Source organism: Brienomyrus brachyistius, chromosome 3 (assembly GCF_023856365.1).
Source record: "Brienomyrus brachyistius isolate T26 chromosome 3, BBRACH_0.4, whole genome shotgun sequence".
NCBI classification, from domain to species: Eukaryota; Metazoa; Chordata; class Actinopteri; order Osteoglossiformes; family Mormyridae; genus Brienomyrus; species Brienomyrus brachyistius.
Window position 1 is genome coordinate 19,337,615 of NC_064535.1, and position 26,063 is coordinate 19,363,677.

General features: G+C 45.1%; 1 protein-coding gene across 8 annotated transcripts; it reads left to right on the plus strand.

The window, feature by feature from the left end:
- The first annotated feature begins 440 nt into the window (after positions 1-440).
- On the plus strand, positions 441-25,822 carry LOC125739401 (protein transport protein Sec24C-like). Of its 8 annotated transcripts, none has more exons than XM_049009485.1 (26): positions 441-654; positions 768-807; positions 2,908-3,077; positions 3,663-3,749; positions 4,001-4,109; positions 7,228-7,394; positions 7,531-8,271; positions 9,045-9,187; positions 10,035-10,103; positions 15,402-15,513; positions 15,604-15,731; positions 16,531-16,669; positions 16,804-16,919; positions 17,217-17,341; positions 19,934-20,125; positions 20,267-20,360; positions 20,729-20,845; positions 21,144-21,314; positions 21,397-21,493; positions 21,705-21,850; positions 22,028-22,166; positions 22,280-22,398; positions 22,553-22,732; positions 22,821-23,009; positions 23,176-23,265; positions 23,530-25,822. In XM_049009485.1, the coding sequence occupies exons 3-26, from the start codon at positions 2,930-2,932 to the stop codon at positions 23,668-23,670; spliced, it is 3,759 nt and encodes a 1,252-aa protein (XP_048865442.1). In that variant the 5' UTR covers positions 441-654; positions 768-807; positions 2,908-2,929; the 3' UTR covers positions 23,671-25,822. The 8 variants fall into 8 exon arrangements, with proteins under 8 accessions (XP_048865442.1, XP_048865437.1, XP_048865443.1 ...); XM_049009480.1 differs by having other exon boundaries at positions 443-654; positions 22,818-23,009; XM_049009486.1 differs by having other exon boundaries at positions 443-654; positions 4,028-4,109; positions 22,818-23,009.
- The last annotated feature ends 241 nt before the right edge of the window (positions 25,823-26,063 follow it).

A 26,063-nucleotide genomic window follows, 5' to 3' on the forward strand; every position in this document is an offset into this window, starting at 1 on the left:
TAACTATTTCTATGTATATTGTATTTTTAGCCCTGTGATGGGCTGGCCCCCAGTCCTGGGTTGTTCCCTGCCTCGTGCCCATAGCTTCCGGAATAGGCTCCGGACTCCCCGCGACCCAGACGGATAAGCTGTTTGGAAAATGGCTGGTTGGATGGATTGTATTTTTATTCTATTTATTGTTTAGTTGTACTTTTTAACATGATTGTATGTTTAATTGTGTCCTTCATGCCACCACCTGCTCCAAAATCCCTTTACTTTTTGTACTTGGTGAATACAAAGATTCTGATTCCGATCCTGAAATTAGCGTAAGTGGTATTATTGTGAGATGTCAATCAGCAATATTGTTTTACTCAGTAGTTAAGTGTAATTCCCCCCAATACGGACTCAGCGCTCCTGTCGCCAAGACGAGCACACCTGCCCAGTGCGCATGTGCAGCATCCGGGCGTTCACGTGGGACACAGTTGCTGCGTTTCCGGTGTGCTAGTGTAGCATCCGAAGGCACGGACCGAGGAAGGGATTATTTTAGTCGTTGCTCCGGCACGTCAATTCTCGGAGTGAGCCGAAATAATTCGAGTAAACTCAGCACGTAGTTGGCTCTGTGGACCGTAGGAAACGGGGCAATATCCCCCAACACTCGGTTTACTTCTGGTGGAGGTGGGTGAGGAAGGGGCTCCGGTGAATTCCTTTTAAAAATAATCCGCAATACCCTAATCCTTCACCTGCTCTTCTTTTCCCCATCCTACGTAATGGTTCCACCCGGCGGATAGGCCCAATTGACAACTCGGCATCATTTTCTTTGTTTTTCAGGTAACAAAATACTATTGAGTTTTTGTGTGACTAGCGCAGTGTGAGCAGAAACAAGCTTATGTCATGTTGTTTTTAACGTGTGACAGTCCTGTCTATACGGTCTTGGCGTTACCCTGGTGGGTCTCCGGCTAGCGTGCAGTTGGTTGAAAACGAGCGATTTACTAAGTTGTGTAGCTAGTCCCAGCAGCCAGCTGTCATGTGAACTACAAGCCACAGTAATGCGTATTTGTATCTCATAATGTGGTGTCAGCTGAACTTTCCCCTTTTGGTGTCACTAGGGCTGTTTTCTGTAGTGACCAATGCACACGTACTCTGAAACCGTGCTGTAGAAGTAGGTCAGGCCGCAGATCCGATAAGTTACTGGAATGGATGTGGATTTCTCTGTTAGGGCGGTTTTTAAGCACGATAAATGTACAAAGTACAACTAAAGTTATCACCCTGTGCTACTTAAAATGTCAGCGGCGACAAGTCGCACAGCAAAAAAGGTGTTGCTTTGTATTTATCTATTACATTATGTATTAGGTATGTATATAATGTAATATATGTGTGGATGTATAATAAAGATTAAGGCTGCACCTTAAATGTCAAACTCAATTTAGGTGATAATGTGTACCCCTGCTACTTGGTAATTGATGTCCAGTGGCACTTTTCCGTAATGGTTAGATGTATAGTTTGTGTGATCGGTGCCTTCATACTTATTGTTCTGTGTAGCTGTTTTTTGTAGCCTGTGGCCTGTACTACGAAGCGGAGTTACTGGCTTATCGGGGTAACTTGTCAGATTTAAGGTAGCCTGGGCAAATGTAAGTGAACGAATATGAAGTCCATTTAAACTGTGGTACCTTAAATCCGACAATTAAGTTACCCCGATAAGCCAGTAACCCCGCTTTGTAGTACAGGCCACTGGTTTCTTGAGGATTACCATGATAAGTAAACACAGGTTAATCAGCTCATAAAACTGTCTGCCCCACATGAACCAGTACTTACTGGAACTTATATGGTAGTGTACCTTGAGCCCAGTTCTGGTCCTTGAATGGACATAAGATGTTAATATGCTGATATGGTAACCTTTAATGTTCAATGGCATGCTGCTCTCTTCTTCAGTGTTTTTCTTCAGTGTTGCATTGCATTATGAAGAGAAGATGACGAGTGTTTAATGTAATGTAGAGAGACTTTTATTTCTTCTCATCCTAAGTGCTTGTGGTGGTACAAAAAATGAATGAGAAAATGACTGACAGTGTGACAAAAGAATTAGTGAATGTTGGGTTTATGTAGCTGAGGGTAACAATACATTAATGAAGTAGGTTTGAATGAAGGTATTAAGGTATTAATGGTTTTGCTTTGAAGTCTTTGATTTCACCAGTGGTGAGCCACCACAGGGCATCTAATGAGATGGAACATAAGATGATGTAGGAAGCATCAAGAAATTGCAGCTGCAGCACTTCTCAGTGGAATCTTAAGGCTGTGAAAGCACACATACTAGCATTGTGTCCGCACAGACCTTTATGGCACATTTCACGTAAACGTGCATCTCCGCGGACGAACATGTGCCGCACCAAATTTGTGTCTGCATGGCAGTGTGCACACAGCTCTGGACACACTGCACATAATCAGTTTGCCAGCATCCATTTTAAACAGCGACATGTATGCATTTCACAAGCGATGGGGCGGTTTGCAAACACTCCCGAATATTTACAAGGCAATAAAACTGTCACATACATGTAAATGCATGTGCGTGTGTGTGCAGACTTCTCTCTCAAATCTCACGCCAGCCAGCCGGCCAAAGTTGGCAACCCTGTGAGTTCTCTGAATTTGTAAAACATTGAGAAAGAGACACAAACCTCGCTGCTGTGGTACATGTGCAGGGAGTATCTGAATAATAATCTGTATTATTATCGTTATTTTTTCTATTGTTATTATTAATAATAATAACAATAATAATACGATACATTTGTGCGCATGTGCAAAGTACGTGGCTTGACCGGAAAACTGTGAACTTTCCATGTCTGCATATACAGTGTGGATCCACGAGTGTTGCGCTTCTGCAAAGAAGTATGAACCAGCCTTTATTCTTCCTCCCTTACTTCTCTTACTTCTTTGTAGTGCAGCTTCGGGATGAACTAGCATGAACATGAACCAGCAAAGGCATATGGCTTCATTGTACGGACAGCCGCAGCCTGGCTACCAGGGGTACCCACAGCCTGCCTATGCCACCCAGTATGCACCCTACAATGGCCCCACCTCAGGGTACCAGCAGGGGGCACTGTCTTCAGGTATTTCCCTAATTGTGTCTTGTTCAAAAGTAAAGGTTTTGTCTGAGGTTGTCGAGGCCTTTAGTTTTAAGTCAACCCAGGTTATTTGAGCCTGGAAACTGTTTTGTGAAGTATGAAGAGATTCATATCTGTGATCACTCTCAAGTGGATAGCATCCAAAGTGGAGGCACCGTTTTATCCCTTTCTGCCATTGTGGGCAGTGGTGGCTTAGTGGTTAGGGAAGCGCACTTGTAATCGAAAGATTGCTAGTTCGAATTCCTGACTAGCTGGGTGCCACTGAGGTACCCTGAGCAAGGTACCGCCCCTAAGCACTGCTCTCCAGGTGCTGAATTAGCTGCCCCCTGCTATGTCACACTGTCACATACGGGTTAAATGCAGAGAACACATTTCGTCGTTGTGCACTATGTGCTGTGGTGTGTCAACTATGACCACTGATCACCAAATTCTAAATTCAATTCATTCTCCGCTATGAGTTGTGCTTGATCTTGCTTGGTCACTGCAGAGGACTTTGTGTTGATCTTTTTGGTTTGTAATATAAATATTGATCTGTCTTTGTATTTTCTATGCTGTTTCCTTGAATTCCAGGATATTCTCCTCATGCTACCTTTCCCTCTAAGGCTCCTGCACCAGATGCAATTTCTGACCTTTCCTGCTCATCTCCACTTGACCAGGGTAACCTTCCTAACAAGTTTGTGTCATAACTGCACAAATAATCACCATAGCTATTGCTTGTAGACTTCCCTGCAAAACACTTGCTGTGATGCGTTGTTGCTTGCCAGATTTTGGGGGCCTGTGGGGTTGATCTGGATCTGACATGAATTATCTGACAGGGGAGCGGATGACGTAACTCTGGGTCTGTTCAGTGGCTGTCTGATACACTTGTCTCCGGTTTAAATTCTTTACCCTTGACCCTTGTCATTCAGGCTCTGTCTGCCCCCCTCCTACCTTAGGAGCTCCTGTCTCAGCCTACACCCAGTATCCCCAGGGGAGGTTGCAGAACGGTCATCCTGCTATGAGCACTGAGCCACAGAGGTGAGCCTGTTATACACCAGAGCACAACAGAATGGCAGTGTACATACATAATCTTGCAGTTGCTGATTCAAGTCATAGGAGAGACATTAGTGTTTAGCCCTGGTGTGTGTAAGTTGAATTACTCCATTAAAATATATTCCTTTATAAATGTGGGTCATGTAATTGCCTGTATTTATTGTGATTTCTTGCGCATTTTGGACTGTGTTAGTAATTCTGTTGCTTTCAGTATCTGCCATGCTCGTAACATATACATTTCTTTGAACTAATGCATCTCCTGAATGAGGAAATGTAAAGCTGTGTCCTTAGGGCAGGCTTCCCCAATTCCAGTCTTGACAGGCCAGTTAGCAACACAGTTTGCAGATTTTCCTGCTCAGTAGGGCTAGGTATTGGCGCATTGCCCTGATTCATTCACAAACCAATGATTCAATTCCATTAGATTCTGATTCAATATCAATCTGATAGGAACAGGGGAGTAGCTAGAAATTCTGAACCCACTTAGAAAATGTCACCTTGGGCCCCCTATACTGGCATATAGATTATTATTTTTCATTTTTAGGCGCCACTATAAAGCGCTTGGCCCGCAGAATCTGCCTGGGTATCCTTGCCCCTCTTTTGGCCCTGGATAGGAATGGGATATAAAATACTGTATTTCAGCTTTGCATATTTGCAGAGATGTCTAAAAATCTCTAAATGGAACACAAATTTACAAATGCAGAGCAACTAAATTATGAAAACCACTAAAGAAAGGCTGAAGTCCTGTATATCAGTCTTTTTATTTGAGGAACATAATGGCATAGTTCCTTAAATACAAAAACAGTCTGTCTTTTTCAAAGCATAAAAAGAACTATTGAGAAGCATTGCTGAAAAGAAAAATGGCCACATCTAAAACTCGTATGCCATGTTTCAGAAAGACTTCAAGTTAAACATGTGTCCCTGTAATGAAAAGTAGAGAAGATGCCCCAATGTTCTGGATTGATCATTTGAATACAGGCAGTATTATCAGATTATGATCACGGGGGAAGTCAGGCAGAGAATGGGGGTACTGTTTGGTACCACAAGGGTGCTAAAGAAATAACTGAATTTACAGTGGCCAGACTGTTACCATTTGCTCTCATGGGAAGTCTCTGTCCTGTCCTGCCTCAGGGGTCTCAGGATCCTCACACTGCAGGGGAGATCACCCTTTATATGCAAATTCACTCACAACACCTACACACTGTACTTTGTTGGGGAGGGTCTTTTGGGCATAAAGTGGGGTAAAGAACTTAATTTGTATTTCAGCTGCCTTTCAATACCCGGTGTATTTCTGCACTGTATTACGTTATATTATTTTTGCTGTTCAATAAACCATCGTTCTGCTGAAACGAGACTCTGCAACTGGATTCCTTACAGTGCAAAACATAAACTAGAATCTTTTTATTTGTGGAACATACGGGTATTGATTATGGCTAGGAATCTGCCTCGACTTCATAATTAAATTTGATTCGATTTGCCTGACTGGATTCAATTTCGATTCTATTTCATTCACATTTATGACTCATTCACTAATGTGCAATCAAACCAGATTTGTTGTAAAAGCAATAACAAATCGAACAGCACTGTACCATTACATGACAAGATCATGTAAAGCAATATATGATAAGCACAAAATTTTATTATTGTACTTATCCGTGAATGCATGGAAATATTTTGTCCATACATTCCCCTCTGCAGTTCTTGTAACCAGCCAGAAATACATAAGTTATAGCTTCAGACTCTAAGTTGCTTTCATTTGCTTCATTATTATCTATGACGTTTGAAGGAAAAAAAAAAAGATAGATAACATTATTCTCATAACTGACAGCAGGTCATATCCAGTAATATCCATTTTCTCTCTACCTCATTTGCTTTTATTTAATTTTATTTATTTTGCTTTTAGAGACCTTTATTTCATATCACCATAAGCAAGTGTACTGAATATGATTGATGTGACAATAAAACCTTACTTGACTTGACTTGCTTGCTTTCATGTGCTGGTGAGCTCCATTACCATGACTGACAGTGTACCAAGATGATGATACAAGGCGAATGAGCAAAACTACTGAAACTCTCCTTTGGGTGCGAGAGAAAGTAGTGCCACCTATACAATAAAAGGATTGATTCAAGTAAACTTTAGTGATGTATTTTCAGGGTCACGGGGAAAACTCATAAATTACCTAGATTGGTCCTGAGATTTTGTGAATCGATATCAAATCAGACCAAGATGCGTCTGAGTAGGGAAATCTGGACTGGTACTGGGGAACCCTCCTGCAGGGCTTGCTAGGATCTGTAGTTCTTTCCGCGAATCCAGTGATCCTCCTGCCTTGTTTTCTTCTTTTTTTGATCAAATTGACGTGCCCATGTTGGCCGCCGGGTGATGGCGACCCAGTCAGTGTTCAGATTTTCACAATTTTGAGTTGAGGCACTGCTAGGACATGTACTTAGGATGGTGCAATATGCTAAAATATTTTATCATGATGATTGTGTTTCATATCAAACAATATTGATAATTATCACAATAAAAGTCAAGTAATTATGTCTTTTTAACTTCATTTTTGCTTAAAATTTCCTTACGATTGTCGGAATCGGAACCCAAAAAAGTAGCAAATTGAATGGACTGCACATTTAAATCTAATTTTAATAAATAAGTTGTACAAAAATAAACTTTTTATCATGGGATGTCAGATTAGAATATGCTAACAGTGTGTTCTGTTGCTAGTTGCTAGCTTTCTCTGCCTTGCTGTTCGTCCTCTGGAACTGGTTTGACTAGGGCTGGGCGATATGTCCTTAGAATTGTATCACAATATAAGGATTTTCATAATATCAATATTTATCACAATATTTTAAAATTTATGTACATTAAACATGACAGGTGATTTTGAGGTTTTCTAATTATGATGACCAAATTGTTTTGCTAATAGTTATGGAACATGTGACAAGTATACTGACAGATTATGCCAACAACAGACTCATACCTTAATGTAAAAATAGTGCATTATCCTAAGTTAATTATGCCAGAAAACAACTGTATAGGGTATATCATGGCGCTCACGATATTCTAATTTATCGCCCCATCCAATGTGTACTGCTGCGTACCCCACAGGCCTCCCATCTCCCAGCTCTATGTTCCTGGGACCCAGCTGGCCTACCAGCAGCCGCAGTACAGTGCTCCATCCACAAGTGCACAGCAACTGACCAACCGCCTGTCAGGCATGCAGATCGGCTCTGCTGCTCCACCCCATTCGGGTTCTGGCTACGTAAACCAACATAGTAAGCCAGCATTCTGAAGTTGAAGTAGCCTTTTAAATCATTCTAATGAATTGTAGAATTATTTTTCTACTCTGGAATGCAGGGGTACCATTGCTCTGGGGCCCTTTAGTTGATGCAGTGGATGTCTTCCTTTCAGGTGTGCCCTCGCCTTCACATCCTCCGGCCTCTGCTGTCTTTACATCATCGGTGTCGCCATCTTTCTCTCAGAACTCCTCTCCTAACGCCAGCCTGATTCATGGACCCCCCGAGAACTACAGTGGGGCCCTGCCACTTGTTCAGCGGAGCTTGTCCTCTTCATCCTTGTCCTCCCAGCCCCCTATTTCTGGAATGGCCCTCCCATCCTCCCGGCCCCCTGTTACTGGGACGGTTCCCCCATCCTCCCAGGCTCTGTTCTCTACTGATGCTCCTCTGCCTTCTACAGTCCCACCACTTTTTGAGGGGCCAATCCCTCTAATCCATTCGTCTTACCCCCTTAGGCCGTCTCCAGGTCCCCAAGCCCAGGTCCCCTCCAGTCCCCCTGTCACCCAGGCCGCATTCGGCAGTGTGCATCCACCTCCCTCTCAGTCTCCATTACCGGTCTCCCTAGTCCAGCAGCGTTTCTCTGCCACCCAGCCTTCCTCGTTTCCCCCGCCTCCCCCTCCCTCAACTGGGTACCTGCCCCACGCAGGCACCGTGGCTCGAATCCCATGCATGCAAGTACCCCCCCAGCTCCCCCAGCAACCCATGTTGGGTCCTCCCTTGTCCCAGGCCAACCACATCCCTCCACCTCCACCTGCTCCCCTGGGTATATCAGGAATGATGCCTGGCTCACAGCCAGGACCTGGGCAGGGCTCACCCATGCAGCCTACACAGCATGGCTATCAGTCACACCAGAACGGTAAGCTTCCGCCATCAGCCTGAGGTAAAACAACAGTGTAGACCAGTGTTTCCCAACTCTCCTCAGGGACCCCCAGACAGTCCACAATGTTGCTCCATTCCAGCTCCCAGTGTAAAATTCCTAAGGTATTCGGTGTTCTTGATTGCCAGAGAATTGGGAGAGAACAAAAATTTTGATTGTCTGGGGGTCCTTTAGGACTGGATTAGGAAACACTGGTGTAGATCATGCAGGTAATGCTCTGTGTGTCAGATAGACATGCAGCTTGATTTATTGGTTGTGTGATTATAATTTTGGAATTCTATTTTATTTTTATTGATGTGGGAAACCTTCCATTGTGCCAAAATGTGTGTATGTGTACCTGTTTAGTAGCAGTGGTGGTCACGCCCACATATTTTGGAATAGGCCCCATTGTTAATACATGAGGCATGGTTGTGATGGTTTATGTCAGATCAGCGTCTGAGTGTAACTGGACCTTAGTGGTGTGGGTTACCTCACTGATGAAGGGATGGGCCTTCCTTGGGCCCTTTGTCCAGCCTGCCATTGGACTAGGTGCAGTGCTGGCTGTGTCGGGTTACCGCCACAGGTCCTGGTTTTCCTTGCAGAACCAGTGATCTGTGCCCACAGTAAGACTGTCTGTTAGTGTTGCGGTTGCCATAGAAACAACATTACGTTGTAGGTTTCGTCATTTCCTGCCACTGCTATAAATAGAAGTCTGTTAATGAAGCTGAGAAAGCCTAGGGGAGATCTTTTCTTAAATCCCTGGCCCTTTTCAGGTGCTTTTGGGCAGAAGAAGGGACCTCAGCCTGGTTATCCAGGTTTATATCCAGGGCAGGAGAACTTCAGTGGTCCTCCCCCTGCACCTGCACCTGCCCCTCCCCCCTCAAAGCGACTGGACCCTGACTCCATTCCCAGCCCGGTAAGCCTGAGCCCCCTATGGTTTTCTGCGGTCCTGGCATATACGTCAGAATGTCAGGACTGCCTGTGGCACTTGGGCTGCCCATGATGGCATCATCACCTTGAGCGAAGCTCTTCTCGGTTCATTAATCACTGTCATCACCCAAATGATAAACGCTGCTCTGAGCAGGTAGTGGTTGAGTCTCCTGTACTGATTGAAATCTGACCGTCTAGTGAAAGGAAGACAGCTCAGCAGAGGTACTGAAGTTCTGTGTCACCTCAGTCTGAATGCAGTGTGTTTCAGGTTTTCTGACTTGTTTCACCTTTGATCTCATGAAGCATGCCCACTTGCCCCTCCAATCCCAGCTCAGCATATAGCAATAGCACATTGATTTATTTGCAGACACTTTCCTCAAAATTGATGTACCAGTGAGATTCAGAGACTATGTAGTAGCTGGGGTTAAAGTCCTTGATCAAGGGTCCAGTGGTGAAATCACTGCACCTGCGATGCACCTACAGAACTACACAGCACCCGAGGTGCGGCCCTGCAACCCTCATGTGCTCTCTCCCATCGCCTGCTGCTTCCAAGACAGCTTCTGAAAACTGAAACCACTTGTGTCCTTGCGCTGTGTAGGCAAAGATGATGCTGTTGCTGTTGATGCCGTGTGATCTGAACTGATGCTTTTAATGCAGTGTCGACTGACCCTTTGCATACCACAGGTGTGTCTGTCTTGTCTGTGAATAATGTTTAATGTTGTGGAGTTCACTTTCTCTCTCTCTCTTCTCCCACTTTGCTCCCCCACTTTTTTTTGGTTATTTTTATGTTTCTCATCTAAATTTTGGGATGGCCTTTGCCGTTTAATTATTAGCGAGCCTCTGACCTTCCCCCTGTATCAAAAACGAGGCACAGGATAGATCCAGATGCCATTCCCAGCCCAGTAAGTGCTGCCTGTCTACCTGCCTTCCCTCTGGCACATGCATGTCGTATCAGTCTTCCTCTACTATAAACTGCGCCCCCCCCCCAACACACACAAACAGACACACGCATGCGTGCCTGAACATGGTAAAGCTGCCCCTGTGAGTGTTTCCTGTAGGGACCGAGCATGTGGATTGATTCTGGCACTTCCCAGTGATGCTCTTGGTGGCATCTGCTGCTTTTCTGTCCAGCGATTGGCTTGAGATGATTGCAGAAATACAGAAGCATAGTAATGTTATTCACCTTTTTCACAGTTGTCCTATGTAATGGAGAGAGTTTGATTTGCTTTGAACAGTTAATGCCTGTTGTTAAGCATTTAAGTTAGTATAACATTTAAGATTTAAGCATTTAAAGCTCAATTGAGTCAAATTCTAGCTTGGTCGGTCTGAAAATAAGCATGCTCTGTGAGGAGTTTTGGGAAACATAGTGTTAAAAGTAAGTATATATTGAGCACATTTTGGTAGTGTGTTTGTATGTGTGTGTACTCTCAGATGGATAAATACCCTCAGTAGGGTGTCACTTAGGTACTATGAGGAAAAGAAAATCATAGTCTTTACTCTCACCCTCCAAATTTGTTCCATGAGGTCAAAAGTTAATGTGTGTCAAATTATTTCATAATTGTGTAATGTTTACAGGTCGCCCATCTACATCTTAGTTTATATCACAAAACAGATGATGTTATACACAGTATATTTACCAATTAGACAATTTGCTTATGCACAAGAACATAGAACATGTAATAATGGTTTATTTGCAATAAATTGTGTACTGCACTAACCCTTATAGTTAAATGTGATTCCTATAGTCAACCTACAGACTCTGTTTTAATACACAGTTCTGTGGTGTCAGTCACTAAAGTTCAGTCTTCCTTGTAGTAGGATGTAGCTGACGATGATCAGAACAACCTGCAAGAGAAACTGCAGGTCATCTTCATCCTTAGTGAGTGTCTTCTTGTGTTCCTGGATCAGTGCCACCCCCCTCTCTGCAGTATCATTGTCAACTTTGAGTATCGCTAGGTGACGTTTTGCACCAATGTATCCTTCATGTGAGGCCCATGTATCTGGATCAATGGTCAGGAAGTCAGTTGGCAATTCATGGAGTTGCTGGTTACAAGCTGATCCAGAGTGAACTTAAAACTTGAACAATAAGCAGACTGCCAATGCATGCAGATTACAGGTCAATAAGTCATAAAAAGTGAAAATTCATGTAATGTAAAAATTTGAAATCTAACATTTTAAATTTAGAAATTACTGTTAAGACTGATGAAAACCTGGACACATGAAGTTCCTCTCTCCATTCTCCAGCTTATTTAACTTGGTTTTTGTGTCTTGGCTCATAGGCCTGTAGTAAAACAGGCTACTTAGTTGTTGCAATAATGTAATATAAACACATGAAAACAATGCATTTAATTTATTGCAATTAATATATTACCTTCTTTTGATTGAAGTTGAATAAACAGCAGCTTGATTATCTCTGACGTTACTGTGCACGACACTACACTGCGAACTGAACAACTGGTGAAAAATAGCAATGAAACACCAGCAGAAAACAAGACGGCTGACTGTGTTTTGTTTCTGCTTTCATAGAATAGCTAAAATATCACAGTCAGAAATGTAAATAAGTAAGAGATTGGTGTGGTTACTGAGATTAGCGAGAGATACCTGTGAAAGCATGGTCATCATGAGGCGTAATTAAGCTTACAATGCTAACATTCAGAGGCCATGGGCTACCTGTAAATGTTAATATTTTTAAGTGAGTTTTTTTCTGGGTCCATTTTATCACCAATAGAATAGATCTAGGTGGTGAGAGATGTGTATTTCAGACTTTTATTTTTAAGTGACACCCTAATCCTCTGTGCCTTTTCTGTGGGGAATAAACCACTTTGGGGCTTGTCTTGAGTTTTAAAAGCCCAAAATATGGCGGGGTTAATTATGAGGGGATGTCTGCTTGCTCCTAGTGGGGAGCTGGGCATCCCATCAGGGCAGATCCCGACCTTGGCTTTATGACCTGGGTATGGGATGTCCATCGAATGTCAGTGTGCTAACATCTGCCCTATGCAGGGAGAGGAGAAGTCTGGCTGCGGCCGTTTGCCCTCAGGCTTATTGGGTTAAAGTGGACTTGCGAACTTGTGGACATCCTGATTTTGTCAGTGTGTCAGGAAGGAAGACGCTTAGGTTTCATTACTTGACCCAATCACAGTCTTCATCGTATGACATGACCACATTGGTCCGTTTTTTTTTTTTCTCTCATTTCCAAGCTCAAAGCTTCCTTCTATCAGGCTGACAGCAGTGTGACTCAGCGAGCTAAGCCACTGTGCCTGTGATTGGAAGTTTGCTGCTTCAAGCCTTGTTATTATTGTTGTTGTTACTATTTTTATTATAATATTACAATAATTATAAATAATAATATATACTTTATTAATCCCTGTGGGGAAATTCTCTTTACGCCTCCCCCTACTTGCTTCTGTAGGTGAGAGTAAGCTGGCTGCGACAGGCAGCCACCCATAGCAGCACCCCGGGAGTTAGGGGTTAAGGGTCTTGCTCGAGGACCAGCAGTGGCTCGGCTCGAATTTGCGACCTTCTGATCACAGGCACAGAAGCTTAGGCCTCTGAGCCACACACTGCCCCCACTAGTATTACTACTATTATCATCCTGAAATAAAGATGCACTGTTACATTTCTCCATACAACCTTTGCAGGTAAGCATATTCCTATGTTTTGTCTATGTTTGACATGCGCCTTAACTAGAGGCTTGCGCAATAAAACAGTAGAAATCTGTGCCCGTTGCTTTTTAACAGAAAATGCTGCTTTTAATTAATGTGGTGATGTCATACAATGATCACTGTGATTGGTTAAAGATGTGAAACGCAAGTCCCTCCTTTGTAGTCCCAGGAATACACCAAACTCGGCAAAATCAGGATGTGCGGAAATGTGTTCTCAGGGATGGCATAACGTAACTCTCTTACCAGACAGGACAGTATTGATTATATGTGGTTGTTGTCCCGGTTATGCACTCATGAAATGGTATTGTGCCTGTCACACAGAAGTTTAGGTTACTGTTCAGTCAAATTGTCTCGCTATGTTTATGTTCCATGCATCGTCCTGTAAACTGCAGCCTCTGTTATCCTGGAGCTGAAAAGGAAACAGTAGCGCTTAGCCTATTAGATTCAGTGACTTTGTACTTTTCCTTAGCGATGTCTATTTGTTTTTGAGACTGTAATCAGTAATTTGTGCTCTTAAGTTTCTGCTGATATGACTGCTGGCAAGTCTGTTCTAAACATCTTGAAATCAATTAATGTGAATAGCTTTAGGTAATAATATGGCTGCTTCATTAAATTGGATTTGCTTGGTAATTAATGCTAGAGGTTAATAGTTTTTGAAAGTCATTCATGTTTTTGAGACTAAGGGCACTTTTCCACCGTACGAGGTACCGTACCTTTGGTATTTCAGCAACAACATGAAAGTACCAAAAGTATGGTACTCTGCGGTGTTGGTTTCCCACTGGCGTAAAAAACTATTTTGTACTGAATGAATATTTAATATGGCTGGATGATGTGCAATATTAATACCAACACCGCATATTATCGCATGTTATGTACATACATGCAGTTCTCATATCGCTAGTCAGATTAAGATGAGAGTTTTTCTTGCCTTCAATTCTTTATGGACATCATAGTGCAGAGTGTTTCACAAAAATATTTTTGGTCTGTCATATAAAAAAAAAACAACAGGTTTAGCAATTTTAGTGATTATTATTATTATTTCTTTTCAAGATTATCTAATATATGTTTAACAATTAGTCTATAGTTCACCTCCACTGCTTTTGCATGAATGCTGCATGACAATCAGAATAATTTTCATCCTTGCTGTGTAAATCACTCCTAGACAGATTATGCTGAAGTTTGGGTCTCATCATTTGTCCAAACACTGATTATTATCACTTTTTATTTAAGTTTCATTTATTGTTTTCTGAGTTTGCAGCTTTTTTTCAGTGTGGCAGCAGGCAGACTGTTTGCATAACCAATTGATAAATCAAGCATTTCAGGTAGAAGTGGACCAATCCAATATCCATATCAATATCGGCACTGATCCATACCCAATGAGATAGATTGGGTATCGGTCATTTGTGATCGATCCACATTCGGTACTTATTTAGTTGTCAGCAGTCTGCAAAATGATAGCTTCTATTTCTTTAACTGATAGGGTGAAAGGTGTACAAGCAAAGTGGAACAGTGTATATGTCTGTAGTAGCCTAATTTTTTTGGTGTGCATTTTTTAAATGTATGTATGACAAAATATAAAAAATATTTTATATATATATATATATATATATATATATATATATATATATATATATATATATATATATATATATATATATATATATATATATTTTATATGTATGTATGTATGTATGTATGTGTGTGTTTTATACACGCATACACACACAGTAGAGTCTCACGTATCTGACATAAATGGGCCGGCAGAATGTCGCATAAGCGAAAATGTCGGATAATGGGAGGTGTTAAGACAAAGCGTATTAAACGTCAAACTTTTAAAACACCACAACAACATTTGTCAAATTAACACACACAGACGCGTACGCATGTAACAGACAGTAAACCGTAGCGCATACAATGATAAACCGTGCTGCACTGAGTAGTGAGTTGTGACAGTGAGTGGGGGGGGGGGGGGGGGGGGGGCGAATGACAGACCCATGAGTCGCAGTGTAGACGGGCGCGCCACTGTACAGTCGGGGTAAATAATTAGCTGCAGTAGAGTCAGGAGCACGCTCACGCTCACGCTCACGCTCGCAACTTGCTGTTCTTGTTGCCGATTGACGCAGTTTTTTGTTTTTTTTTTTGCGGTGGGACGTCGGATAATATGGAATGTCGTATAAGCGAAGGTCAGATAAGCGAGATACTACTGTATATATAAAAATATTCAAGCAAAACGAGCTCTTCTATTGGAATCGGTATTGGTATCGGCAGTTGTGTATCAGAATCGGATCGGAACTGAAAAAATGTGGATCGGCCCGTCCCTAGTCTCAATTCCCACCCCAAAGTTTCAAAAACTACCCCAGTTAGTTTTGCACTTTAGGGACTGGAACATTCGGTACTGGTACTTGACGGGAAGTCAATAGAAAAGAGAAAGTACCGCATCAGAAGTACCGTACCTGGTGAAGTGAAAAAGCGCCCTAAGATCAACGTAGTCCCCATTGTGAGGACATGTTACAGTTTGTCGCTTCCCTTCACATGCAGATCCAGGTGATTGAGGATGACAAAGCCAATCGGAGCAGTGAGCCCTTCTCCACTGGGGTGCGGGGTCAGGTCCCGCCCCTGGTCACCACAAGCTTCCAGGTTAAAGATCAAGGTGAGCCAGCCACGTGTTTGAGGAGGGCACCACAGGTCGCTCTCTGTCTGTCTGAAGGACTCAGCACTCTGTCCAACTTTCCACTCCCAGGCAACGCCAATCCACGGTACATTCGCTGCACAGCCTACAACGTGCCCTGCACAGCAGACATGGCCAAGCAAACCCAGGTGCCCCTCGCCGCCATCATCAAGCCACTGGCAGAGCTGCCACCAGACGAGGTGAGCACGGGCATATGCTGCACCTTGGTCCCTGCGTGCATCATGCGTTCTCTGTACCCAAGCTCCCCACTTGTAGATGCGAGAGTTTGGCCCCAGCTTCCAGAAAGTCCCCCCCCTCACACTTGTGCTCTAGATCCCCTCCACTCATGAATCAATGTGTGAGACTGTGTAATCCTACCCAGTATTACCCCAGAACAGCCCTTGTTATATTTTTGATTTTAGGCCTTGAATCTGATCTGCATCAAGGTGATCGTTCTTCACGTTACCTTTCACAGCTGCTTGTCTTTCTCACCAGGTTGTTTTTAAATTTTAGGGTTTTGTCCCTGGTGTTTCACGCCCTCTAGCTTCCCATGATGCCCTACACTCCTTCCCACAGGCACCTCCTTTTCGTTCATCTCACTTTCTGCGATGTCCCTTCTATTCTCACTCCACCGTATTTGTTACTAATGATAGGTGCTTATTTAGCTCCCTGCGCTGCAGCTGTCTGAATAAATCAACCAGGGAAAGTGATCTGGGTTTGGGATGAGCGACAGGCAGGCCATTATAGCCACAGCGCCATCTGGAGACTATTGGATAGAAATTCATATATTTTCATATAAGCCACTGTGCCCACTTTATTCAAGTCATAGTCTTATTCAACTTTTATCATTAAGGACAGGTACCATGCAGCCAAGGGGCTGTTTGTAATGATGCACTACAGCAAATATAGCAAGAAAATCTGTGTGATAAGTGAATAATAAGGTCAAAGGCTTAATCTCGTAAATCTGTGTCATGCTGGCTATGTTGTTAACGCATTCAGGCCCCCCCGTACATCGTAGACCATGGCGAAGGCGGCCCCATCCGCTGTAACCGCTGCAAGGCCTACATGTGTCCCTACATGCAGTTCATCGAGGGTGGCCAGCGCTTTCAGTGTGCCTTCTGCAGCTGCGTGACAGAAGGTGGGAACACTGACAACACTGCCTATTTTCCCACATGGGTTCACTCATGAGTCTAGATTCTGCTTTGTTTTACTGAAACACCTGAGCAAGATGCTGAGGAGGCCATGCTGCACCCCCCCCCCCCCTTGTTACAGTGCCTTCGCACTACTTCCAGCACCTGGACCACACTGGGAAGCGTGTGGACTGCTATGAGCGGCCAGAGCTTTCCCTGGGCACCTATGAGTTCTGTGCCTCCGTGGAGTACTGCAAGGTACGGACCCTGAGGCGGATGCCAGCTACTGCTAGGGATCACGTCCCCTCCAGGCTTTCCGACATACTCTCCTCTTGCCTGTAGCTCGTTGCAGATAAAGGGTTATAGTTCTCAAACGACTTCGCTGAATTTTAAAAATTTAATTTCAGAAGTGTCACGCATGGCTCGTTTCTTGGAAACGGAAAATGTTAACGGTCTGTCAGCCGCCATCCAGATGGCGACAAGCTTCTTGAAAAATTCATGGCAACCCTTTGTCTGAGCGTGTGCGCACTGACACTCCGCTGACGTAACCCACAGAACAACAAGCCGCCCCAGCCGCCAGCCTACATCTTCCTGATAGACGTGTCATACAGCTCTGTCAAGAGCGGCCTGGTCAGCATCATTTGCAAAGAGCTCAAAACTCTGCTGGACAACCTGCCCAGGTATGCTGGAAAGTGCACCCCTTACTCGAGTAGCAATTCAAGCTGGACTTGACTGATGGCACCAAAGCTGAGCTTCTAGTTCAATATTACAATATTACAAGTTTTACTAATGATAAATGTGTACAGTATGAAGTGCATTAGTTATATTTTAGTATAGAAGTACCTTTTCATAGGATAATTTAATAATTAGAATATTTCTGGAAAGATTTTTTTACTTCAAAACACCAAATTTCATGAAAAAAAATCCTTTAGAGTAGAATAGATCTTTATTGTCATTGTTTTTAAAACAATGAAAAACCATTTTGCAGCTCTAGGATCGTCGGCATAGAAAATAACATAATAAGTGTAGACATAAATATGAACGAACATAAATAACATGACACAGTGGGGTAGTATGCATTGAAGTACTGGTTTAATTCTGTATTCCATGGACAGCTGTCACTTCCTTCCCCGTGTAATCCCTCCTCCTCCCACACCCCTTAATCTGTCCATGTCCCCCTACACTAGATTTGGGCCAAATCAAACTTTCCATACCACCATACTGTCTACATATTATACCACTCCCTGGGTTATGATTCTCTCTGTTACGATATTTCGACTTTATGATGTGTAAATGTTTTTCTCTTTCAGTACATTATTTAATAAATTGTATGAGATATTCAGCACTTGATTATAAAATAGGCTTTGTCGTAACGATTTTGCCGAACTGTAGGCTAATGTACGTGTTCTAAGCATGTTTGAGTTTTTAGGCTAGGCTGTTTTCACCTTGCGATATTTTTGCCTTATGATAGGTTTATTGGAACCTCATCGTACCCTGGGGAGAGGCTATATATGGTAGTCTGACAATATTTTCAAAGACAACAGTACAGAATCTTAAGACAAAATCTTAATATCAGGGGAAAAATTAGTACTCGCATTTCGCACTGATGGTTCGTAACCAGGTTGTAAGTAGAGCTTCAAAATGCAAAAAGAAGAAACAGAAGACAAAAAATAGAGTGTAGGCAATTTATTGAAAACTGCATTTAGACGTACCATCCTCTCCATGCGACGGTACTGTGGCTGAAAGCCTCGTCGGATGAAAACAGCTTAATTACAGTAACGTGCCACATGTTATTGTCAGTAACGGTAACAGCATTGTAATGATGGAGACAATAATTGGTTAATTACCCATTACTGAAAAATGACTTTCTCAGCAACTCCGTTATTTTAACACAATTGTCCCCATCACTGGCTATGTCACATATGGGTTAAATGCAGAGGACACCTTCCATTGTTGTGCCGTGTGTCAACAATGACAATCACTTCACTTCAAATTTATAACCTGTTTCCAGTACCACAATGCCGGAGCCAGTTCCATGCATGTGCACTGGGAAAAACACTGTCCTTCGGCCAGAAAAAATGGTTCCAGTGCCATACCACAGAAAAGGTCGTCTCAGAAAGTAGAACTGTGACATCAATAAAACCAGGATGACCTATCACATCCAAATTTTCCACATAGCCGGAAAATTCGATAGACTATATATTAGACTATAGCATTTAGTCAAAGTCTAATATTGCTGGTGCTGGTAGTGAAACCGCTTAGTGGAATAACGTTTTTTTTATTCCGTGGAAAACCAAGATTGATCTGCTGCCCAGTTTTTTAATACGTTTTAAAACGTTGCAGGTTGAATAAATAAAATATAGTGGCGCTCACATGGCAAAGAGATCAGGAGGCGGACAGCAGACCAGTTTTTTGGCAGACACTTTTATTGCGCAATCCTTAGAAAGTGAGAGAATAAATTCACTTACACAGACTGGGGTGAAATACAGCTTTCAAGCAGATGAAAGTGGATAAAGGCAAGAGAAACAGAGCACAAGTCATACTCTGAAAAGTAAGACTAAAAGGTTCCAGTTTGGCAGCTTATACAAACTTAAAATCTGAAACAGATCAAAATAAATCCAAAAAAACAGAAGTCAGACCTTTACTTCACTCTCACCTCTGCCTATGTAATGTTTCCATTCTGCTCTTTTTTGAAACTGGTGGGAAAGTAGGTAGGTAGACTCTCAAAAGGCACCAAGCAAGAATCACCCCAACACTGACACCAGCACTGTCAAGGTTTTATAAATGAATTGAAAAATGTCATTGCTGGGGAATATTAGTGCTTTTTTTATACATCTGGCTTGACAAGTAGTGAAGGCAAAGGCAGTGTGAATGGTTTATGTCTAGATTGATGGTATATGGTGGTAGTATCAGGCAGGCAGCCATAACCTTCGCACTCTTACTGCATTTCTGTAGTTACAATAACACGACTCGCGTCCCTTTGTGATGTGTGTTCGCGTCCCTTTGTGATGTGTGTTCGCGTCCCTTTGTGATGTGTGTTCGCGTCCCTTTGTGATGTGTGTTCGCGTCCCTTTGTGATGTGTGTTCGCGTCCCTTTGTGATGTGTGTTCGCGTCCCTTTGTGATGTGTGTTCGCGTCCCTTTGTGATGGTTAGCCTTTTCAGGTCACCTTCTGTCCATTGACTCTTTGAGTCTCAGTGATGAACCTTGGCATAACAATTCGGTCCAGGATGGCTCTGATTGTTAATCATGATCCTGTATGTGTGTTGGCAGGGAAACCGCGGAGGGGGAGTCCAAAATCCGAGTGGGCTTCGTCACATATAACAAAGTGCTGCACTTCTACAATGTGAAGAGTGTGTTGGCCCAGCCACAGATGCTGGTTGTGTCTGATGTGGCCGACATGTTCGTCCCCTTGTTGGACGGCTTCCTGGTCCGAGTGGCCGAGTCCCGGGCCGTCATCCACAGGTGGGAGCTATCATGCTGCCTTCCCCCTAAAGCCTGCATGCTCAGTCTGGAGCTTGGGGCATTGGCATCGCTCGCCTCCTCCTGTCCCTTTGTCTGCTTTGACTTGTGCCCTCCATTCTGACCATGCTGGCTTTTCTCCAGTTTGCTGGACCAGATCCCTGCAATGTTTGCTGACACACAAGAGACGGAAACAGTCTTCGGGCCAGTTATCCAGGCTGGACTGGAGGCCCTTAAGGTGCCGACGCTGCTCACAATAAGATCCTTGGGTGTGTTTAATACCTCCTGATGGTCACAGGACTGTCATAGATCGTATCTTCTTTATACTAATTTCATAGGGCCAGATTTATACGAAAGTGTTCCCATAGGGCATATGTAAATCTTCTTCAGATGTCCTGTATGCCAGACATTGGCATCAGTATAAATAGTAATGAGATTATCACCTGAGGAATAGGTAATAAGGATGCCTAAGGTTTGCTGCTTCTCCGTAACATGAGTGAGTGAGACAGAAGAGGGCTACCTTCAGTACAGACTGGTCCTAAGCCACCCACATGCTTGGAGCCTGTCACTAACTTGGGGGGGACTCTTTGTACCCCTCCCCTGCAGGCGGCTGACTGCCCTGGAAAGCTGTTCATCTTCCACTCATCGCTGCCCATGGCTACAGCCCCCGGGAAACTTAAAAACCGTGAGGACAGGAAGCTAATTGGGACAGACAAGGAGAAGGTGTGTTGTGTGAGGTGCAGGGCTTCAGCATCTTAGATGGTGGGGTTTCAGCATGTTGGACAGGGCTGTGGCTTCAGTGTATTGGAGGCTGGCAAAGCTTCTGCACTGGTCCCCTCCATCCATATTAACATGCCAGCTGTTTGGACATGCTGCACAAGTACCTCAGCTGGTTTGGTTCTTTGGTACTAGACCTGAAATCAGTGGGGATGCGCACAGGACTGAGGTTTGGTACCTGGTGCAGTGGAAAAGCTTTTTATATGCCATCTGGCACTCAGAACCTTGCTTTTCTGTTCTCTAGTCTCTCTTCCAGCCCCAAGTCAGTTTCTATGGCAACCTGGCCAAGGAGTGTGTTGCGCAGGGCTGCTGCGTGGACCTCTTCCTCTTCCCGAACCAGTACGTGGATGTGGCCACCCTGGGTGTGGTGCCCTACTTTACGGGCGGATCCCTCTACAAGTACACCTACTTCCAGGTAAGGGCTAGGGTTCAGGGTCACGGGTCACAGGGTTTGGAGAGGCTCAGACCCTAGCTCACACGTGTCTGTTGGCTTTTAGCCGGCTGCCGATCAAGAGTGCTTCCTGCAGGACCTGCGGCGGGACATGCGCAAACATGTGGGTTTTGATGCTGTCATGAGGGTGCGCACCAGCACAGGTGAGCTGCCGGCTCGTGGCATCACCGTGCAAGGCCGTAGCAATGGACAACATTGTGGGGACCAAGGCAGCAATTATATATATATATTGGGGGAACCTTGTGAGCACATCTGTATATTATGGAGGACAAGTCCCCCCCACCCAATACATATTATAATTACAGCTTTGTCACCATGACATTCCTGCCATGTAATTGAGTCCCCTACCCCCAGGTATCCGTGCTACCGACTTCTTCGGCTCCTTCTACATGAGCAATACCACAGACGTGGAATTGGCTGGCCTGGACTGCGACAAGACCATCACTGTGGAGTTCCGGCATGATGACAAGTTGAACGAGGACAGCGGGGCCTTGATACAGGTAGGGAGTATGGGGATGAGCCCGCCATGTGCCTCACCCCACACCAGTACCATCACTGATCCTGGATCTTGAGTGGCTTCAGTCCAGCTGCTTCTTCTCTCCAATCTCAGTTGTATGTTCATAGAAAATGTAGCCGACGTTATTTTCTTTTGGGGGGCTGGGTTTGAACACGGGCAGTGTGCTGTCCTGTACACCAGCTGCAGCGGTCAACGGCGTCTTCGGGTTCACAACTTGGCCATCAACTGCTGTGCTCAGCTGGCCGACTTGTACCGCAACTGCGAGACTGACGCCCTCGTCAACTACTTCGCCAAGTACGGTGAGTGAATGCTGGTCAGCAGAATACAGGGGCCCTGCCAGTGTGTCTGAGCCATCCTGGAGCCTTTGGAGCTACCTGATCGTGGTCAAACGTTTCTTCTTGCCCCCATACAGCCTATCGCAGCATCCTCACTAACCCCACCAAGGTCGTGAGGGACAGCCTCATCAACCAGTGTGCTCAGATCCTGGCCTGCTACCGCAAGAACTGCGCCAGCCCCTCATCGGCAGGGCAGGTAGGACCTGTTCTGGGGGTGGCTTTATAAGCTCAGTGTGTGCTCAGGAGTGCTGTAACCATTATACGCTGTACCAGCGTGTTCCTTTGGCTCCTCCCACTCAAAATAGCCTCAGCTTCATTTGACTCCATCCCTCCCTGCCTGTCCCACACAGCTGATTCTGCCTGAGTGCATGAAGCTGCTCCCTATCTACCTGAACTGTGTGCTGAAGAGCGACGTGCTGTACCCTGGGGCTGATGTTTCCCTGGACGAGCGGGCCTACCTGCGCCAGCTGATCTCCTGCATGGACGTGGCAGAGAGCCACGTGTACTTCTACCCACGCCTGCTGCCACTGGTGAGGGGTGCATCTTGTGTGTGTATGTATGTGCCTGCTCACATGTGCCCACCCGGACCCTCAGTCTGCGTACTACCTACTGCAGCAGAAGCTGGACCTGGAGGGTGAGACCCTGCCTGTTGCATTGAGGGACTCTGAAGAGCGTCTCTCCAAGGGAGGGGTCTACCTCCTGGAGAATGGCTTGCAGCTCTTTATCTGGGTCGGGGCCAGCGTCCAGCAGGAGCTGTTGCTCAGCATCTTTGGCACCACGGCTTTTGGGCAGATTGACCCCAACCTGGTGAGTAACCCCTGCTGGCTTGTTCTTTCCCTGTGAGCACGGTTATTATGATGTCAGTATCTTCAGAAGGTTATCTGACCAAGTGAAACATGGCATAGATCTAGTTTTATTGCACAGACTGCTTGCGGCAGTAGTTTACAGTCCTCGCCCTTACCTGTTGGCACAGACAGTGCTCCCGTTGTTGGACACTTCGTACTCCAGGAGGCTGAGGAAGATGATTGAATCCATCAGGGCCCAGCGGTCCCGGTACATGAAGGTGAGCAGGGTCCCCCCCCCACCCTCAGTGTGTGTGATTTATGGGTACACAGGGCTTGGTCACTCTGCTCCTCAGAATTAATCTGACCAAGGTACCGCCCCTAAGCACTGTTCCCCGGGCGCTGAATTAGCTGCCCCCTGCTATGTCATGATGTCACATACGGGTTAAATGCAGAGAACACATTTCGTTGTTGTGCACTGTGTGCTGTGGTGTGTCAACAATGACAACTAATTACTAACTAACTCGCCGCTTTACTCTCTACAGCTCATGGTGGTGAAGCAGGAGGACAGGATGGAGCTCATCTTCAGACATTTCTTGGTGGAGGACAAAAGCAGCAGTGGCGGACTGTCTTACGTGGACTTCCTGTGTCACATGCACAAGGAGATCCGCCAGCTGCTGAGCTAGGAGGTGGAGCCCGGCTCACACTCCCTCCCTAGTGAAAAGACTTTCATCTTTTGATTTGACCTGATAAAGTAAATTTACTGCCCACCCTTCCCTCTTTACCATTGTCTCCCCTGTGGTGGTAAAAAAAGGCCATGATCCGAATGGCCAGTGCTGCTGGCTGTTGGATGCCTCTGGTTCTCTTGGGCTGAATGTCTTACCAATGGGTGTTTTTTGTTTTGTTTTTTTTGTACTGCTGTTTTTGAGAGTGTGGTCAGCTGACCCATGGGCCTCCAGTGTCTTGGTACTGAGCATTGGGGGACAGCACTTGTGTCTTTATGGCAAGAAAAATTAATGAAGAGCGCCCCCAAAGGGATGGGGGGTGTCGCACAATGTAGCATGGCGTACGTTGTACGTGGAGTGTCGTGGTGTGTCACTGGGATTGCCAGTGCAAGCCACTTAGCAGGGGCACAGGTGCTGGCTGACCACTGGGCTCCGCCGAAGGCTGCTCAGCCTTGGTAAGTGGCCACCTTCACTGTCAGTGTTGGCATGTGACTTGATGGATGTGTGAAAGCGACAGCAGAGGGAAGCTAATCTGGCTGGCTGCTTATGTTTACCACAGTCGCCATGTTTACCACCTGCTGGGGGGCAGTTAGTGTCCTTGTTGTAGAGCAAATCTCTAAATGTTTTTTTTTCTTCTCTCACCTCAGAAATAGTCATTGTCTCTGAAATGTAACTACTTATCCATTGTCTGTGTTGCTTTGTTCTGTGTCGTTTTAAATAGTGGGTGGGTAGTGTTTGCCCTCCTGCCCAGGGCATGGGGCAAAGCCCCCACTCCCACGACTTTGTCTGTTTGGGACTCGCATTCAGGACTGGGGATGAGTAGCTCGCCTATGAATTCGTGGGCCTGGCCCAGCTTGGCCCGGCCCTTTGCTGCTACAAAGGGGTGAGCTGCTTCTCCTGATTTGACGTGCAGCTATGCCCGAATAATGACCGGCTAGAGTGTGGGGGGCTCTCTCTGCCCCTGGGGAAACCCTCAGTGGGGGAGGGGTGCATAAAGACAAAACTGTGACCACATGTCCTTCAACAGGCTGCTGGAAGGGGGGGAGGGATGAAATCCAAGCAAAAAAAAAGATTCCAGGAAATGCTGCTGGTGGGGACCTGCTGATTCTATGCCCCCCCCCCCCCCCAATCATTACTTTTGTGATTCTAGTATCCCTGCAGTTGGTTTTCGTCCAGCCTCACATGCCTCCCTCAGCCTCCTTAGTCAAATCAGCCTTGCATAACTGGCATGAGTTTATTTTGGGTTCGACCTTCAGTCTCATCACTGCGCATCTCTAGAGCCCCGGGGACCCATTTTCGAGGGAGGAGGGGCTCGTGATGCTGCAAATATTAGTCACTTATTGTTTTTGTTGTTATCCCTAATGGGACATTGTTATGATTCATCTTTTCCTGCTGTACTTTATGATCTATAAATGTCTGCTGTTAATCTGGGTAAAGGGCTCCAGTGCTGTGACTGTGTGTCGTGTGCTATGTCTGCCGTGGCAGTCTTCCGGAGCACGCCTCCGCACCCCTTGATGATGTGTGTCATTGCGCTGAACGTGGACAGACTCCGAAAGGAGCTATTACACCTCCTGCGGCCAGCCTCCCCGTGCTCAGGCCTTCAGGGGTGGCCCTTTTTTCCTCACTAATGCTGGGGGGCAATAAGAAACAGTGGTGGGTAAAGACGGACCGGCCACCTGTGGAAGAATAACAACAAGAAGTTGTGGGTTGTCATTAGCTAGATGTGATGTCTGCTTCCTCAGCCCTTTCCCAGAGCCGGTCTCCACCCACTGTGATGCCCTTTCGCCTCCACCTCAGCCTATGCAATGGAGATTCCCGATGAGCTGGACTTAAGCAGAGACTGTTCCCTCCCCTTTTTGCAGCCTCTGCTCTAATCCTGTTGTCTTATTGGCTGGAACTTTGTGTCAAATCAGAGCAGACAGCGTGAGGGTGTTTCCTCGCTACCTGTCGACAGTATGCTCATGTCTGCAAGTCTTAATCCTGCTAATCACCAGCGTAGTTGTACTGAAAAAATGTGACCATTTCCAAAAAATTGTTCGTGTTCACTTGATGGCTTCCCCCCCTTTACTTTGGTTGTAACTTTGTAATATGCAAATAAACCACATCCTTTGTCCTTGCCGCGTCTGCTGTCTGTAATTGATCGCATGTCTTCTCCTGCCCACATGTTGACACCATGTCCTCCTTGCCGCAGTGCCACTTCAGCAGGGAGCCTCACTACAGAGCCAGCTGTGTTTTTGTGTGCATGTCGCCATGGTGTAACTCATTCCCCGAATGAAGGCCACTGATTAGGTGATGGTGGCATTTAATTGCACTTCTGGGATATTTAGTGTGAGCCCCAGGACTAGGTCCTCGCA